This window comes from Diadema setosum, chromosome 2 (genome assembly GCF_964275005.1).
Source record: "Diadema setosum chromosome 2, eeDiaSeto1, whole genome shotgun sequence".
Classification (NCBI taxonomy): Eukaryota; Metazoa; Echinodermata; class Echinoidea; order Diadematoida; family Diadematidae; genus Diadema; species Diadema setosum.
In genome coordinates, this window is record NC_092686.1 from 48,583,174 (window position 1) to 48,599,667 (window position 16,494).

Genomic DNA, 16,494 nt, shown 5'->3' on the forward strand with positions numbered 1-16,494 from the left:
GTCTTTCGGTCTATTCTAAACGCAATAAGTTAGAGACTAATAGTGACATTCTATCAATGTTGTAATTCATTGGGATATTTTCGAATACGTTTTATATAAAACTGAATTTCTTTCATGAGACAGTAAGACAAGAAGCTACATTAGCCGTTTTGAATGTTGCAGTTGCCCTGTTTACTACGTCTCATTCATGACTGTAAAGTTACAAAGAATGAATAACATAATTATCATACGTTGGAAAAAAAATAATACTAAGTACATCTCTGAATGATTGACGAAACACTGATCTATAATCACCTTGATTTTGTGAGTCCATTCCTATATAGCTCTCTCTCTCTCTCTCTCTCTCTCTATAAATATATATATATATATATATATATATATATATATATGGGTGTATGCGTATATATATATATATATATATATATATATATATATATATACTTAACTCAACCATTATGCTACAATACCTCTGCAAATATGTTTCAAAGTTCTATCTCATGTACTATTTTCTGGATTGGAGAACACATCTAGTTTTTATAAAAACATTAAAACCAAATGATACGTGTGATATAAATGTACAAATGTCAAGAAAATCTAATGAACAAGAAAATTATGCGTGCATAGCAATATGTCTCATAAACTATTAACAGAACTTGTTTTTTGTTTGTTTCGTCAGTGTTTTTACTGAAGTTTTTCTTTTATCGTTGTTGTATAGCCAGATACAAATAAAGTTTCTAGACAACTTTTCAAAGAAATAACCATGGGAAAACAGTGCATTGCTGGTGTGAGTTTTTCTAGTTAGACTCGTGTGAGTAGTTTAGAAGAGTACCAACAGGAGCGAAACGAGTGATCATCTGTGATAACCATGGTAACCATTATAAGGCTGGAGTCATAGAGGTAATGAGTCGGAGGGTATGTGTGAAGGTCAAGTCTGGAATTCGTGTTTATATTTGTGTATGATGCTGAAAAACATATTTTGCGTTATACTTATAAATCTGATCCAGTAATCTGATTTTCTAATTTCTCTTGAAAATCAATATCATATCCCATGATGAGTAAGATTTCGATATGAAAATAGCATACCAGTATTTCCTATTTTGAAAACCCATTGTACATACATATCAGGACTCTGCTTGCTAATCTCGTGACGCACACTGGGGCTATTGTGGTTACTCAATGATAATTAAATGACTTTTACATACTTGCTGTAATAGTTTGGGTGAAAATGGAAACAAAAATCGCATCAGTGTTTATTTCTCATTCAAACAAAACCAAACACAAAAACACGTCCACGATCAAAATCAACATCGAAAACAAAACATGCCGACTCATGTACAATCATATACTTTTCTTACGTGGCTAATCACACAAGGAATGGCAAGACCGATACATACATAAATACATAAAGATATATATAAGTGAAGATGCAATTTTTCTTATGTGTCATATGAACGAAAATAACGTCTATTTACAATTGTTTAATCAGCAATATATACATTTCAACACAGATAAACTAGCATTCTTTCATGTAAATAAAATGTTTTGTAATACCATCTTGTTTAATTCATCATTTTACAACCTATACTTCGCCAAACAAATGTCTATCTGATAGAAGGTATCAAAATAATATAACGCCATGGTCAAATGTGTAAACGTGGTTCAGAATGTAAAGTTCTAAATGATAACAGAAGGCAGTTTTAAGCAGGCATAAAAATTTTCGCGTCAAGATGGAATCAACAATTCTCTTTGTTGGTATCATCTTTGAATACTCCAGGGAAAATAATCCAGTCTTTATGGGGTAAACATACACCTGCAAACATGCGTTGCATGAAAGCCCTAAGAAACATTAGAAGATCACTTTATTTGACATTCTCTGACATCATTGCAAGCTACCCATTACAATTTCATCCAACTTGAATGAAAAATTGAATTTCGTATGAATAATTTTCGAAGAGTTTTCTGAGTCCATTTAGGAGGGACTTTTCAAATGTCCTCCAACACTAGAGCATCTGCCACTCTCTTTCCGGTTCTCTTATTTTTCCTCGAACTGTTTTCCGCCAAATTTGTCTCGGACGTTGCTTCATACGGACCCGCCCATTGATTATTTCGATGACGATACCGCTTTATCAAGCCTGCCCCACAGCTGGCATGTCGGATAATGGTGTAGATGACGATGGCAGTGAGTAAGATCAGGATGGTAAGCACTGCTACAACGATCATGGCAGTCGTGATTCGACCACGTGGTTGAACTTCCTTAGGAGGGGCACTCTTCTCTGTTGTGGTCATGTTAACATCCGGTATGGCGGTGCCTGTGTCAGGTCCCGGGAAGAAACCCCTACGCCTCGTCGTGGATATGCGTTTTGCTGTGGTGACCTCGAAGAGACCGGTAATGGTGTCTGACGTCGGTGGAAGGGTCGGTACTGAGGGCGTCACGACTGTCACCATATTGGAAGGCTCGGCACGATTGCCCACCTCATCAAGGCTGATGAGACGAATGGCGCAAACGGGATTGAAGCAGGCGCGAGGTAGGGCGATGATCATATTCTCAGTGCTGTAACTGGTAGCGGGAGCTGTAAGACTGCCTACCACTAACATGCCCCTGGTGACAACGTCTCCAGACAGAAAGTTTCGGCCAAAGACGTTGGCGTTGCTGCTGTATCGGATCTGATAGGAACTTGCTGTAATTAGAGAGAAAAGAAAGTAATTTTGATCACAGTATGATCGACATGTGTTTTAGTCTAACTCGTAAATATATATATATATATATATATATATATATATATATATATATATAAACCCAACATTCTTTCTCTAATTCTTTTCATAAAACCTTCTAACTATCGCCCAGAAACATTAGATCTAGTTCTGATTTTCACTTCGATTACAGTTGAACTGTCTGAAACGTTAGTGATTTACTGCGTAAAGGTAGCTGTTCATACTGCTTCTTCAGTGTAAAACTCTATTAAACTACTGACGGGTGGACACTTCTTTCATTAATAACAAGTGTCAGACTGCATACAGTTAAGCTTGTCCGTTTATCAACTTTGATCTTGATCACTTCAGGACGGACAAAGACAAAAATGTTTATAATTAGAGGCAACTGTTAGCTGTTAGCTTTCGGCATCATTATATTTGAATTTGTTTTGACACAAGAAAACAATCTAAAAAAATAATTTTACTATACCCAGAACCAAGGTAGGGGCGGAAGGGGTGAGGGGGAGAGGCTGTCACAATTTTGTTTAAGGAAAAGAAAAAAAAAAAAACCCACAAGAATACGATGACTTTCCGAGGTTCTTCCCATGGAAGGAGGGGGCGGGAGCGTTGCCCCTTGACCAAAACCGTAGGAACTACCCCTTACGCCTCTCTCCCCCTTTCCAAAAACTCTCTTCTAATTATTGCTCTGCTTCCCCTGTGTGGTATGTGGTATATTCTCCCCATCAAGACACCATCAGAACATCTCCACTCACCCCGCCCAGAGTCGTAATCGTCTCCCATGGCTGTCCATCGCAGTTTAACCCTCAATGATGTCGAGTTAAACACCACCACCTCGAGGTCATTGACCCGGGCAGGAGGGAATCGATCACGAGCCAAGAGAGCCGAAACGTCGCCCGTCACCTCTACGTGAGCTTCGGGTGGGGCCCTCATGAACGGGCCTACGCTGACCAGCTCTGCCGGCTGCTCTGTCACGTCTGTTAAGATTTGATTTGATTCGATTTATTAACAGAATGCATATGCATGCATTATACACATATATAGTGGTGTACATGGAATAGAATTTACATCATGTCGTAAACATTTAGGAGTGGATCGTCACTAGCTGTTCAAATCTTTTATTAACATTTGTTAACTAGGCAATTTCGTTAACTTGTCGCAGACACTCAATACTACTGGTATAGGAAATGTGTTGATTTTATGTTCACTTTGATCAATTTCAACCGCATGATCAAGTAACAATTTATGCAATACGTGACAGGTGATACAAATAACTGTGATCAAAAGAACGCGTGAAATGCTGTGCAAACAGATCATGTTGACGAAGTTAAGAGCATTAACGTCACAATCGCAGTAAATGGTTTTCCACCGTTTCCTTGAGACTGTTAGATGACAAATCAATAATTTTCTGTTGGTCCTTTTTATTTTGATACATGGTTTCTCTGGTCAACTATCACATCAGAAACATCATTACTGAAGTGCTCGAAAGCTCTTTGTTAAAATATTTTCTCACATTCGAACTTACAGCTTGCTAAGACCAAGTAACTCGTGGTCATATCCCACTAGACCGACACCCACGAGTCATACAGCCTACGAGTTCGACATTGAAAACAGGTCCATGAGTCATACAGTTCACGAGTTATACAGCCCATGAGTTCGACACTAGGTAAAATCAGCCCACGAGTTCGACAGATACAACATGGGGCTTAATGTGCCGGTCTCGTGGGCCTTGTCAGCTTAGTGTCGAACTAATGGGCTGTATAACTCGTGAGCTGTATAACTCGTGGGCTGCATGACTCTTGGGCTCTTTGACTCGTGGGCTGTATGACTCGTGAGCTGTATAACTCATAGGCCGTATTACTCGTGAGCTGTATGACCTGTGAGCTGTATGACTCGTGGGCTGTATGACTCGCGGGTGTCGGTCTCGTGACGTGCATTCAGTAACTCACCCCAGTCTGCGGGCATGACTCCACTCATTGCCGAGGTTCCTCGTCTCTTGGTTGTCCGACTATCTCCTCGAACCTTCATGTCAATCTGATAACTACCCTCCTCAGTAAACTGTGTGAAATACGCAGAGTAGATCCCATCGTTCGCCCTGGTATCAGCCCCTGTAGGAGAGGTCGTATGACAGGTGCCTTTAAGTTACCATTCTTATACTGGGCAGCAATCCGTTATAACTTACTTTCAAGCGGCATTCAGAAATTTTCATTGTCGAGAAACACATGCACGATTTGTACTATGAATAAGGAAGATACTGAATTTTGTTGGCATGGTCACGACAACGAAATTACAAAACTTTTTTTTTTTCAAATTAATGATTTAAAAAAATCCATCTTGACACATATAATAAAAAATACAATGATATGCCATGCAAACAGATCAACATGATATCCTGACGTGGACAAAAAAACATAACTCCATCATCTAGTATAGCCATGAAGTAATCTATGTCCATTTACAGAGGCCGGACGACCTAGACGCGGACAATTCAACTTACCTATACCTCCATCTCTGAGTGTGATTTCGATGTCGCTACCCCCAGGGCGCTCGACCAAGGCCTTGACCGATGCTCCGACTATGGGCATTTCCCCTTGTTTCACCTCGCCGTAGATGATGAACATATTGTTGAATCTGACATCGATCTCACGCTGTAGAAGGAGCGGTCGAGCACGGATGGGTGGTTGAGAAGAAGAGGCTGCAGAGAAAACCTGGATGTCTACTGTCTGATCAGGTTGCTGGTGACTGTCTATGCTTATGGTCCAAACTCCCTTCTGTTTAGATTGAAAAAAAAAAATGGAATTTGATGAAACATAAAGTAATTAATGTTTCCAATTTTTATGATCATGGCCTTATATAACCAGGGTAGTCTCTTCAGCATTGCCACTGTTCTACCAGAGGGCCCTGCCATTATCATTACCCTAGCGTTGTCAGGTACAGGTACCCATTTGTACACCTGGGTCGAGAGGGACACAGTGGGTAAAAACATCTTGTCCAAGGACGTAAGCACTTGGCGAGATTCGAACTCAAGTCCTCCGATCGGGAGTCGGGAGTATTATCCACTATGACACAGCCCCCCTTAGGATTTCACACATTGACGCTCATATCTCTACTCATGACAGAAGTAAAGGGGAAATTGAGGGTTAGATCGTTCCAATCCAAGCATGGGGAATACATCTAAAATGCTGTACTGCATCAAAATTATTGTTGATTTCACCGAGGAGGTATACTAGGCTTGGCTAGTACGTCCTTGATTTGACTAAACTTAAAATAAAGTTCACAAAATATGTTCTCCATTTGGCAATTTGGTAGTCAGTCAAGGTAATATATGATGTTAAATTCTTGTTGTTCGACGTTTGGATAGTCACAGCAATGTTGATTTTGTTTCATCACACGAATATCACTTTGACTATATCTCCCCAATTTCCGTTTTTCTTTGAATTGATACAACGAAAAAAGGGAAAATGTCCAAAATACTTCACCTTCATCAGATTGTTAATTCTAAAGTCCATTTGCTGATTGGACTCATCCAGGGTAACCCCTGGAGAGCCGGGCGTCACGGGATGCCATCGTCTTAGTGGGCTACGAAGTGAGAATACTGGTCGTGGATCTTGGTCCCAAGAAAAGCGGAACGTAGTGGATCGTCCGATCGATCCGTCGATTATAAGAGGTGCAGAAACATTGGTGATCGGGAGTGGATTGGGGATTTCGATTGACTCACGGAAAACCTGCAATGTGACAAAGGGCAATGGAGGTAAGCCGCTGCTATGTTCACATTTTTTTTTTTAAAGACTGAACGATTTATACTCATACTCAGGTCTTATTTACCAAGGGTAGCCCCTTAAGTGCTGCAACTGCTCTACCAGAGGGCAATGCTATTATTATTACCCTAGCATTGCCAGGTACCCATTTATACACATGGGTCGAGAGGGACATGGTGGCTAAAAAATAAAAAAAAAAGGACGTAAGCACTGGGCGGGATTCGAACTCGGGTCCTCCGATTGGGAGTCTTATCCACTATGCCACAGTACCCCCACATGTACCTTTCTCATGCACATGCACACACACACACACACACACACACACACACACTCACTCACTCACTCCCCTAGAAAATGTAGAATCTATATCCTATAAAAGCTTAACTGATAAGTTCAGCCTATGCAACTCGACAATTGTTGGCAGATAAATCATTTGCTGGTGACTTCATCTTATTCCTAAGTTGACAGGTACTATGACGAAGAGAAAAACCAGATCCAGTCCATACCTGCACGAAACGAGGATTATTTTCCAAATCAGCGAAGACGGGTTCTCCAGCAAGTTCTGGGTTCTCGGGGTTTGAAGAAGGCTCGTAGGCATACCACGTCCCTGGCTCCAGGACGCCCGATATATTGATGCTACGGGGGTTCCCCGGAGGACCAAAGTTGACAGCGCGTACAGCCACGCCCTTATCACGCAGCTCTGTAATACGGCTTGTTGGAGGTACGCCTTGCCATCCGCTCACTAAAATTATGTCCGATCCAACACCATTCATTTCCGTGTTAGTTCCATTCAGAATGACCTATATGAAATATATGAAAGTGAAGATACATCAGGTCCAGTATAATCGACAGCCATTTGTTTAACTAAAGTTTCTCTGGCTTACTTTTTGAACGTATTTAGTTCTTCATTTCCTCTCATGATTGCAAAAATGTGAAGGTCGACTTATTCCAGTATTCTACCTTAGGCCTAATGAGGAAGGTGCTGTTCTCAGTAGGGTATTATTCACACGAGAAAAGAGAAACTTATACCCAAAATATGTGGATTCAGTGAAAGCGCAAATGATAGAAGAAACATCTGTGAAGTTTGAGAAAATTGGACGATCTGTTTGAATGTTAAATTGCCGTCCTTGCTGGATAAGGTTTTGGAACAATCTATTAAAAAAGGACTATTATGAGAATGACAGAAATTTATCATTTTCTAATGAACACACTCCTTGACGCACTACTGACACATGATGAGAGTATTCCCTCTACTTTTGAAGAAGGGAAGTCAAGTGCTCGATTTTCTTTCTTTCTTTTGTTCCTTTTTTTATATAAAGAAAAAACGAGTACTGGGGGAGGGGAGCTGGGGAGCTTGGGGGGGGGGGGGGGTGGGGACTGCAGCCATCTTCCAGTTCCGGAGCCTGAGAATCATAATGTTACTGTTCTACAATAGTATTAAACATGTCACGACTTAAATAAATGTTGTAGATGGCAACTCCCTCTCCCCCTCGTGATCTGCCCCAATCCCACCCCTTCTCATCTCCTTATTTCCCCCCTCTCAAATACAAGACAAAAGAAAAGAAAAGAAAAGAAGAAAACTCACCTTGTAATAAGAATGGCGGAGAGCTGCCCCTGGGTTTACCGCGCTGGTGCTACTTGGCGACGCCAGATTATCCAGGACAGTGAGAAGGGATTGCTTTCCTTGTGGACTCATCTCCGTAAGGCGCGCCCTCGTCACTGGTTTCGAACGAGAGTAGGTGACGATTCCTATTAGACTGTCTGCTGGTGCGTCATCAACGAACCGTTTGGACATTCTGATGACGTCATTCCAATATTCGTCATCCTAGCAAAGAATGCATACAATTGAAACGATGGTGAGTAGAGAAACCTTCTTGCAATGAGAATAGAGTCTGGAACTAATTCAGAGACACCCATTAATCGACGAACCGTTTGGACATCCTGATGACGTCACTCGAATAGGCGTCATCGTAGACAAAAAGATGCACACAGTTTAATTTGTAATACTTTCATACGTGTTCTTTTTTTTCTATTCCGGATTTGTTATCGCTTCCAGAAAACAAATAATTTCCTCTCAATACAGGGAGATTAAAAACTCTCTTGGACTCGGGTAATTATTCACTCACTGTAGAAAAAAAAAACAGCTTTCCTGTCATGATCAAAATATGGACACTCAGCTGATAGTGAAAAGTCGACGAATGTGCCATGATTTATCATCGCACTCTCGTTACTTCAAACAATATGACTGCTCATATATTTTGACACACTTTTCATCACGGTATTTAGAGAGTATAATAGTATTGTTCTTTTATTTACGTATTTCATTATTTTGATGTTACCTGTTCCTTGCAAAAGTTAAGAAAGTGTGGGATCTAATCATATAAGAAATGAGAGCAACACTGAAGCCGATTCTTTATCTAAGGCGGCATTTATGAAAAAAAAAAAGCTCGAGAAACAGGACCGCTTTCCTAAACGCAATTTTAAAGGGTTCCTCTGGGTGCCACTAATCGCTACTTGGGAGTTGTCATTACGCTGCTGCTTTGCGCCGTTCGATCAAAGTACAGCGATATGTTTCAAAACGGCTTTGCACTTTATCTTCTTCTTAAAAAGGCGTTTGAAGCTCAAATGAATTTCTCAATCACCCTGTTAATGGTCGTTTCAAATCAGAGTATCTAACCACGATTTAAAAGCACGGTTGCGTTTCATCACCGCCGGAAAACGCCACAAACACGTTTGGAATGGTGAATGTAACTCAGAAACTGGAAGTATTTTGGGCAAACATTATGCACAGCACCTCTGTGCCACATTAACGAACCACCTACACTGAAACTATTGAAGACCGGGGAAAGCTTTAACAGAAATTATGATATGTTGCCATATCTTTAAAAAGAAGAACAAATTGACGTGATCAATAATAATTTGTATCATATCAGTATACAGAATACAAAAGGACAGTATCATACCACCCTGCCCTGTTGTGCTAGAGGTCTAATGTCTTAAACACATCCAGGGAAACAGGATGGGCAGTGATTTGACAGGTGGAACTTTGTTATTGCCATGGTTACTCACAGGCATTGAGCTGGATCTATCGATGACGAGCACGGTCCTGTTTTTGTAAAGCATCAGTGTGAATGACGGAGTTGTGTCAACAACTGCCGGTGGGGGCGGATTTCTGTTGTTGAGAAAATCGGGCGACTTCAGCATGACGTCCCATGAACTTTGACCTGCGCACAGCCTGTTCTGCTCAGTCGGTGCTTCCGAGGAATGGAATGAGGCTGGGTCATTCGGGTCGCTTTGGCAAAACTTTCTGATCTGGAATAAAAGATGATGCCATGTGTGCGAAAGGGTCTTTTATACTAAACAAAAAGTTCTTGCATAAACACGCATTGGCTCTTTGCTTTTTATGGCCACTAGAAAGGACTACAGAACTGCGCATTGCAACAGTTCCGGTTTATAGTTTTACCATAAAATAACATATCATTTATCATATAAAGAATAGAAGTGAAATGCCATATAGGGGCAACTTGCACACTTTACAATGTCGGATATCTATGTACGAAGATTTGGGATGCTTTCCACTGAAGGATGCATTTATCGATCATTAGAAACATTTCATGGGTAAAATCCCTAAAGCGTATCCTCCAAGGAAATTCGATACAAATTTAAACGGTCGTTTATCAGAGTATAAGCTCTTCAAGTGCTTCCAGCCACCTTTCATTAAGAGCGTTCATGGTGCCGTAAATATGTCACTGTTGTTTGCTGAGTGTTGTAGTTTATCAAATGTAAATCACAAACTTACGGATGGAATGCTAGTGCTGTACATGATTGACCCGGAAGCGGTTTGACCCTCGATGTTGTTCGGTCGGAAGCGACACGTTGGCGGCGGGACTTTCCCGGCTTCGACGTCACACACCACTTCCGGGTTCTGTTGAGTAACTGCGTCTCCGCGGGTCATGGCGACAGCGAGTGGCGGTAAAGCGACCCCTGAGATTGCCGTAGAGCACTTCGTTCCCTCCAGTTTGCCGCTGCTGGAGATGTAGAATTGAGGAGTTCCGGGTCGCGTGGGGTATTCGTCGAATAAACCCCAGTTCAGATGGCCCCACTCGTGTACAAGAACCTTGGCTGCGTGCATGTTTGCGTGCGGGGGGGGGGGGGGGAGGGGGGGGGGGGTAGGGGTGATGGCAGGTAAAAGACGAAGATTGGAGAGAGGAAGAACATAGTTAAGGTCAGCAGTACTTTTCAGGTCAAGACTAAATATAATTGATGTTTTGGTTTGTGTTCTCAGCTATACATGCAGCTCTCGAGAAATTAGTGTAGTGTAAACAAGCCGAGGTTGAAATTGACACGAATGACTTTTTGCTGCCTTCTCCATATTGTTTATTTAAATAGATAAACTGATCTTCTATGAGGTCATGTTATATCAAAGCGATTAAAATTCCATCGCTTATCGGGGTTGCTTGTTTCTCGATGCTCAGTATGGCGGTGAACAGGGTCTCATTTCTTCCTCCCCACCCTGCCCATCGAAAGTAAAGCAACTTGATATGATGGTACGTGGTGTACCATTCAGCCAGGCTATTGCTATGCACGCGAACACCTTCCGTTACTATGACAACAGACCTATACAACAAGAGCCAAACATCACTGACAGAGAAGGGTTATGACTACGTGACGTGTCATTGTAGGTCGGACACACTATAAAGGCGAGAGAAAAACTGGGATGTGTTTGTGTATAATGTTTATAGCATGACATGAGGTGACCATGAGAACGAGACATTCGTGCAGTATGTGACGTAGTGTTGTGTAGTGAAGCATAAATCTGAGTACTGCAACGTGGTGTAATGGTGAAGTTTCGTATAGGGCTCACACCCGTAAATACAATGGAATGTCCCAGACCCCTTCACAAATTCGTACCAAAGATACCAAAATAAATGAAGAAAACAATTAATTAAAAATCAATGATGTAGTTTGGCAAAAAACTGAATAGCTGTAGATATTGAGTATGAATTCCTCTACAAATTGCATTTTGGTTGGAAGATGAAAGCTTTTCTGGTGGACTTTGAGGGGACTATATTTCATTGGGTACGTGTACGGAAAATGGGTGATTTTTTGAGTGACAAGAACTCGTAGTCTGGCTTTGCGGACCCCTGGACAGAATTTGGACTGAAGAATCCACCCTGAAAATTTGATGGATGAAAGGGTATATCTCACTTATCCAGGTTAGTGAAGCTGAAACACCTCATTTCTCCCTGCTATTTTACAGAATTTTTTGAAATTTGATTTTTAACACACATCCCTATGGGGAAATATTTATGGGTGTGAGCCCTATAGGGCTCACACCCGTAAATACAATGGAATGTCCCAGACCCCTTCACAAATTCGTACCAAAGATACCAAAATAAATGAAGAAAACAATTAATTAAAAATCAATGATGTAGTTTGGCAAAAAACTGAATAGCTGTAGATATTGAGTATGAATTCCTCTACAAATTGCATTTTGGTTGGAAGATGAAAGCTTTTCTGGTGGACTTTGAGGGGACTATATTTCATTGGGTACGTGTACGGAAAATGGGTGATTTTTTGAGTGACAAGAACTCGTAGTCTGGCTTTGCGGACCCCTGGACAGAATTTGGACTGAAGAATCCACCCTGAAAATTTGATGGATGAAAGGGTATATCTCACTTATCCAGGTTAGTGAAGCTGAAACACCTCATTTCTCCCAGCTATTTTACAGAATTTTTTTGAAATTTGATTTTTAACACACATCCCTATGGGGAAATAGTTATGGGTGTGAGCCCTATAGTGAAGTGTAGTGTAGTGTAGTGTAGTGTAGTGTAGTGCCGTGCAGTGTAATTGAGTGTAGTATATAGTGTAGTGTAGAGCTGAGTATGCAACTATGTTGAACCAAGGAGCCTCACTTATAGGGCCTCATCCACGTCAAGCTCTGCTTATGATGACGGTCCCCTGTATTGATTTCTCCTTTGTTCATATACAGTAGTACAGTATGCCTTCATATCTTGTTTTGATTCATTACAGACTGATGTTGTTATGAAACTGACATTTCTTATATTGATTTGTATGTTATACTCTTCTTCTTCCTTTTTTTGTGTGCCTACTCTGCATCACTTTGTTTTCATTTGTTATTGTATTTGGAGAAAGAAAATGCAGAAATAAACCAAACCAAACTCACCAGGATCGCCCCATCTTCCTGTCTCTCCAGACATGATAAATTCTGGTGTCAGGTGCATGTATTCTCCAGGGCTTCCACATTGTCCTGGCTGGCGGACGAAGGGTCGTGATGGGACGTCAGCCGATGTAGGTCTACGTCATAATAAAGAATTGTGCTAGCATGAGAGCGACATGCTCCGTATTACCTTTAGAACAAGAGACCCAGTACCATCCTGATACTATTTTTCGTTACATAATTGAAATAAGATATGATGGCAAGTGCATATAAAACGAAGCATCATCTGCAATAGTGATTGCAAGTGAAAGTTGGAATAGAATTCAAAAGCTACGGTTTTCATGAAAATGCAGTTTAGAAAGCTTCATTAGGGATTTGTTCGTCGAATCTACTTATTTTCGATGCTGGAAAAAGCATATATCGTGAATGTAAGCGTTAAAGGAGATTATCCGAATGATTTTCATACTTTTGAATTTGAACAACTATAACTTGGTTGTACTTGGGTACAGAATTTTAAAGATTATAGTGATTGGGATGAGGTATATAATGTTTTCAAAATGTATAGCAAATCACAATGAGCGAGGATGATGACATGGCAGCCTCACCATAAGAATCTATGATGGGGGCTCAAGGAAACAGATCAAAAGGAAGGCTGCATGAATTCTACACAGATGAACTTATTAAGCAAGTGACATTATAATGGAATTATACTGATACATTTCTGAAAGATGTGAGTCTCCTTTGTCATCATCGTTGTTGAGTGTGATTCGTTTTGGGGTTTTAGAAGATTCATGGTTTCTCTACTCAAAGACCACAATAAGCGCCAGAGATCTATAGGCCCCTACATGGTGATGTCGATTTAGGTCTTATGTCCTATAATATGAAATGTTGAATATCGTCTGGACTTTCCAGGGTGTAAACACGTGTAAACATGAGACTCCTTTGGAATAACACTTTCAGTGCACCTGTATGAAACACTTCATGGGGGAGGTTGGTCGTCATGGAGACGAAATGAGGGAAATGGTGTCACTTTACCTCACGACGATGTTTGCTGCTGGAAAGCGAGCCCCATGAGGAGCGAACTTTAAACCGGGCAGCCGCGGCCATGATGGGGGAATGAGAATCGACACGTCCCTGAAGAAAGCTCTCTGGTTCGTAGCGTTGAAGAGGAAAGATGAGGCCGAAGTCAAAATGTTCTGTGAGGGGTAAAATGGCATACAAGCACGTTATTGCCTCCTACTATTTAAGAAATTTATGAGACTATATAGGTTGTAAGCTTCGAAGTTAGGAGAGGCACAAATTGTAACCTAAAATGGCCCTGGGAGGTCAGCGACTCCCAGATATTCCTTTTTTTTTCTTTTACTCCTGGAGAAAATAAAGAAAGTTTGGAAAGAGCAAGAGGAAGAGAGAGAGAGAGAGGGGGGGGGGGAGGAAAAGAGGGGGACGAAACATATTAAACCATATTCGGCCTAAACACTCTGAAAAAATTCTTTTGAAATGAAGAAAAGATTGCTTATTCAATTTTCTTAAAATATTCTTTATGTTCGCTCCTGACCAGGTGATTGTTTCAATATGAGATGTTCACAGAGATCTGATCTATCCTCTGAGCCCTTTTCCTTTCGATGATTCTTCGTTTGACCTAAACTGTAATTAAAACCCAAAATATGGAGTTTGATGTCGGATTAGAACATTGTACAAGCGTTGAATTCCACGTGCGTTTATGAGCACATTATCTTCATCTGTAAGTCGTGTCTATAATAACAAAGATGCGCATAAAACTATAAAAAAAAAATGTCAGGCTTTGCAAGAAAAGATCAGGTTATGACAATACACACTCATTCACACTGACAAATCTGCAATAATCTGAGGGAACAGGGATGACAGATTCAGAAAGAGTAAGTTGATGGGATCTCGTTATTTCAGTATGCTGGAGAAATGCTGGAATAGGGAGAAAAAGAATGTTAATTTCACCAAAATGCTCACTTCCTTTCAAACCAAAACCTCAATCAGGGACGTGACTTGTACACGGTCATTTTCCATTTATAGAAGCGCATTAACGCGATGATAGAAAATATAATCACACGCAAATATTGTACCATGCAGTGAAATAGATCTAAAAGCTTATACATACGACATTATTTCATTTTAAAAAATTTCACAATTTGAACGCACTTCCTCTAAAATGACTGGATTTGTCTGCGGCCAAAGATCATTCACCCAAGGCAGCACACTGACAAAATATAATTATATGTGACTGACAAACTTCAAACGATGCGACGAATAGTGGTTTGAGAGAGAGAGAAAAAAAAAAATTCCAGACCCCTGAAATGAGTTACTGTATCCTTTCAAGAGCTCAGCTGAACAGTCATGTTTAACCTGCAAAACTGATTTTACTTACCTCGACTAGCCAGTTAGGATGAAGAAGTTAAAATCTTTGTACCAAAAAACAAAACAAAACAAAACACCCCCCCCCCCCAAAAAAAGAAGAAAATCTCAAAGGGCAAGAACCGTATTCTAGAAAATATATTAACAAACAGCAGTACTAAATATGTGTTTGGGAGTGACAATAAGATGATTATGAGGGACCAAAGAGGGGACTTTAATTGCTAATGACAGAGTTAGAAAAGTATGACAGGGGATGGTAACTATTGACTGCCACAAATTCACATAACGAGAAGCTGATTAACAACGCGAACGGGAAACAGGTGTCAGACGACACATGTTCCGAGACTGGGATATATATATATATACATACACATAGTTGGATAAATAGAACGCTAGATACTAGATAGAGAGGGATAGGCACTCAATGATCATTGTACAATTACAGGAAAGAACATGACAAGTGTTTGAGATTCTCGATGATTATAAATAGTTTGGTAGTTTACTTTATGAAAAGGTTTAGAAAAGGCGAGAGAATGACTACGATAACACGGCGACGTGTATTACCTCCTTGGTTTGACTCTACGTGCTACGTGCTGTGGGTTGCTAAGAACATTAAGAACATAATGGTGTTGATATAGAGTAATCGCGAGTAAAGCTACCTTATGATGAGCTGTCCTTGTGTTATTGTATCATCTCTCTTTGAGTTGGGGCTTCATGCGCTCTCCTTAAAGGGAAGGCCTATTAGAAAGCCACAAGAATACAATGCAGGTTTACCAAAATTACATCAAAATAATGGGGAACACGTAATTTCAAATTTCATGTGCTTCGATGAAACAGAATATGATTGGTTGGGATATTACGCAAATAAGATCTGGCGACGATCTTGTGGTCTCAGTAATCAATAGTTTGACATGAGACGTAAAGTTATCATAAGTCGATAAGTTAGCATCTGTATCTCTGTTGTAATAAGAACGTGGTAGGTTATTCCAATTATAGAATAATACGATACTATATACAGTTATGTCATATCTTCTTTAGAAATCATCTTAATGTTAAGGAAATTAGTTTGGTGATGGATGTTGCGTAAACCCATCGGAGACTTGGCTGACATGATAAGTAAATCTAATCTAAAGTGATTAATGTGACAGGTTCACTACTTCTGATCTTCTTCAGTATGACTTTCCCTGTTTATTGCTTGTGTGTTTAATTTCATATTCAAGTCAAACTGAACACGGAATATAGAGTTGTTTTCAAAAACCCAGCTGGGGTCTAGTTTGTATCAAATGTACGCTAGCTGCTGGAATCAGTTCAATATCAGTATCCCGAGTTCAGATTGTACTTAGGATTCATTTTTGTTTTCACCACCACTAAATCGTTATAGTCTTCAAGTTCAATTCTCCTACATTGTTTATTGCAGTATAGGATCCCTCTTTCTCCCAAAGGTTTTGTGGAAATGAC

At 40.3% G+C, this 16,494-nt stretch overlaps 1 protein-coding gene across 1 annotated transcript in view; it reads right to left on the bottom strand.

Annotated features, from left to right (window-relative positions):
• Positions 1–1,225: 1,225 nt before the first annotated feature.
• The window catches only part of LOC140246094 (calcium-activated chloride channel regulator 4A-like), a 29,244-nt gene continuing 13,975 nt past the window's right edge, over positions 1,226–16,494 (bottom strand). Inside the window, exons 2-12 of the mRNA XM_072325543.1 lie at positions 13,687–13,847; positions 12,658–12,788; positions 10,270–10,592; positions 9,540–9,782; positions 8,056–8,295; positions 6,977–7,270; positions 6,192–6,437; positions 5,210–5,483; positions 4,662–4,820; positions 3,468–3,689; positions 1,226–2,678 (exon numbers count right to left, since the gene is read on the bottom strand). Coding sequence (XP_072181644.1) covers positions 1,984–2,678; positions 3,468–3,689; positions 4,662–4,820; positions 5,210–5,483; positions 6,192–6,437; positions 6,977–7,270; positions 8,056–8,295; positions 9,540–9,782; positions 10,270–10,592; positions 12,658–12,788; positions 13,687–13,847 — 2,988 coding nt within the window. The 3' untranslated portion in view covers positions 1,226–1,983. The remainder of the gene's footprint in view (positions 2,679–3,467; positions 3,690–4,661; positions 4,821–5,209; positions 5,484–6,191; positions 6,438–6,976; positions 7,271–8,055; positions 8,296–9,539; positions 9,783–10,269; positions 10,593–12,657; positions 12,789–13,686; positions 13,848–16,494) is intronic.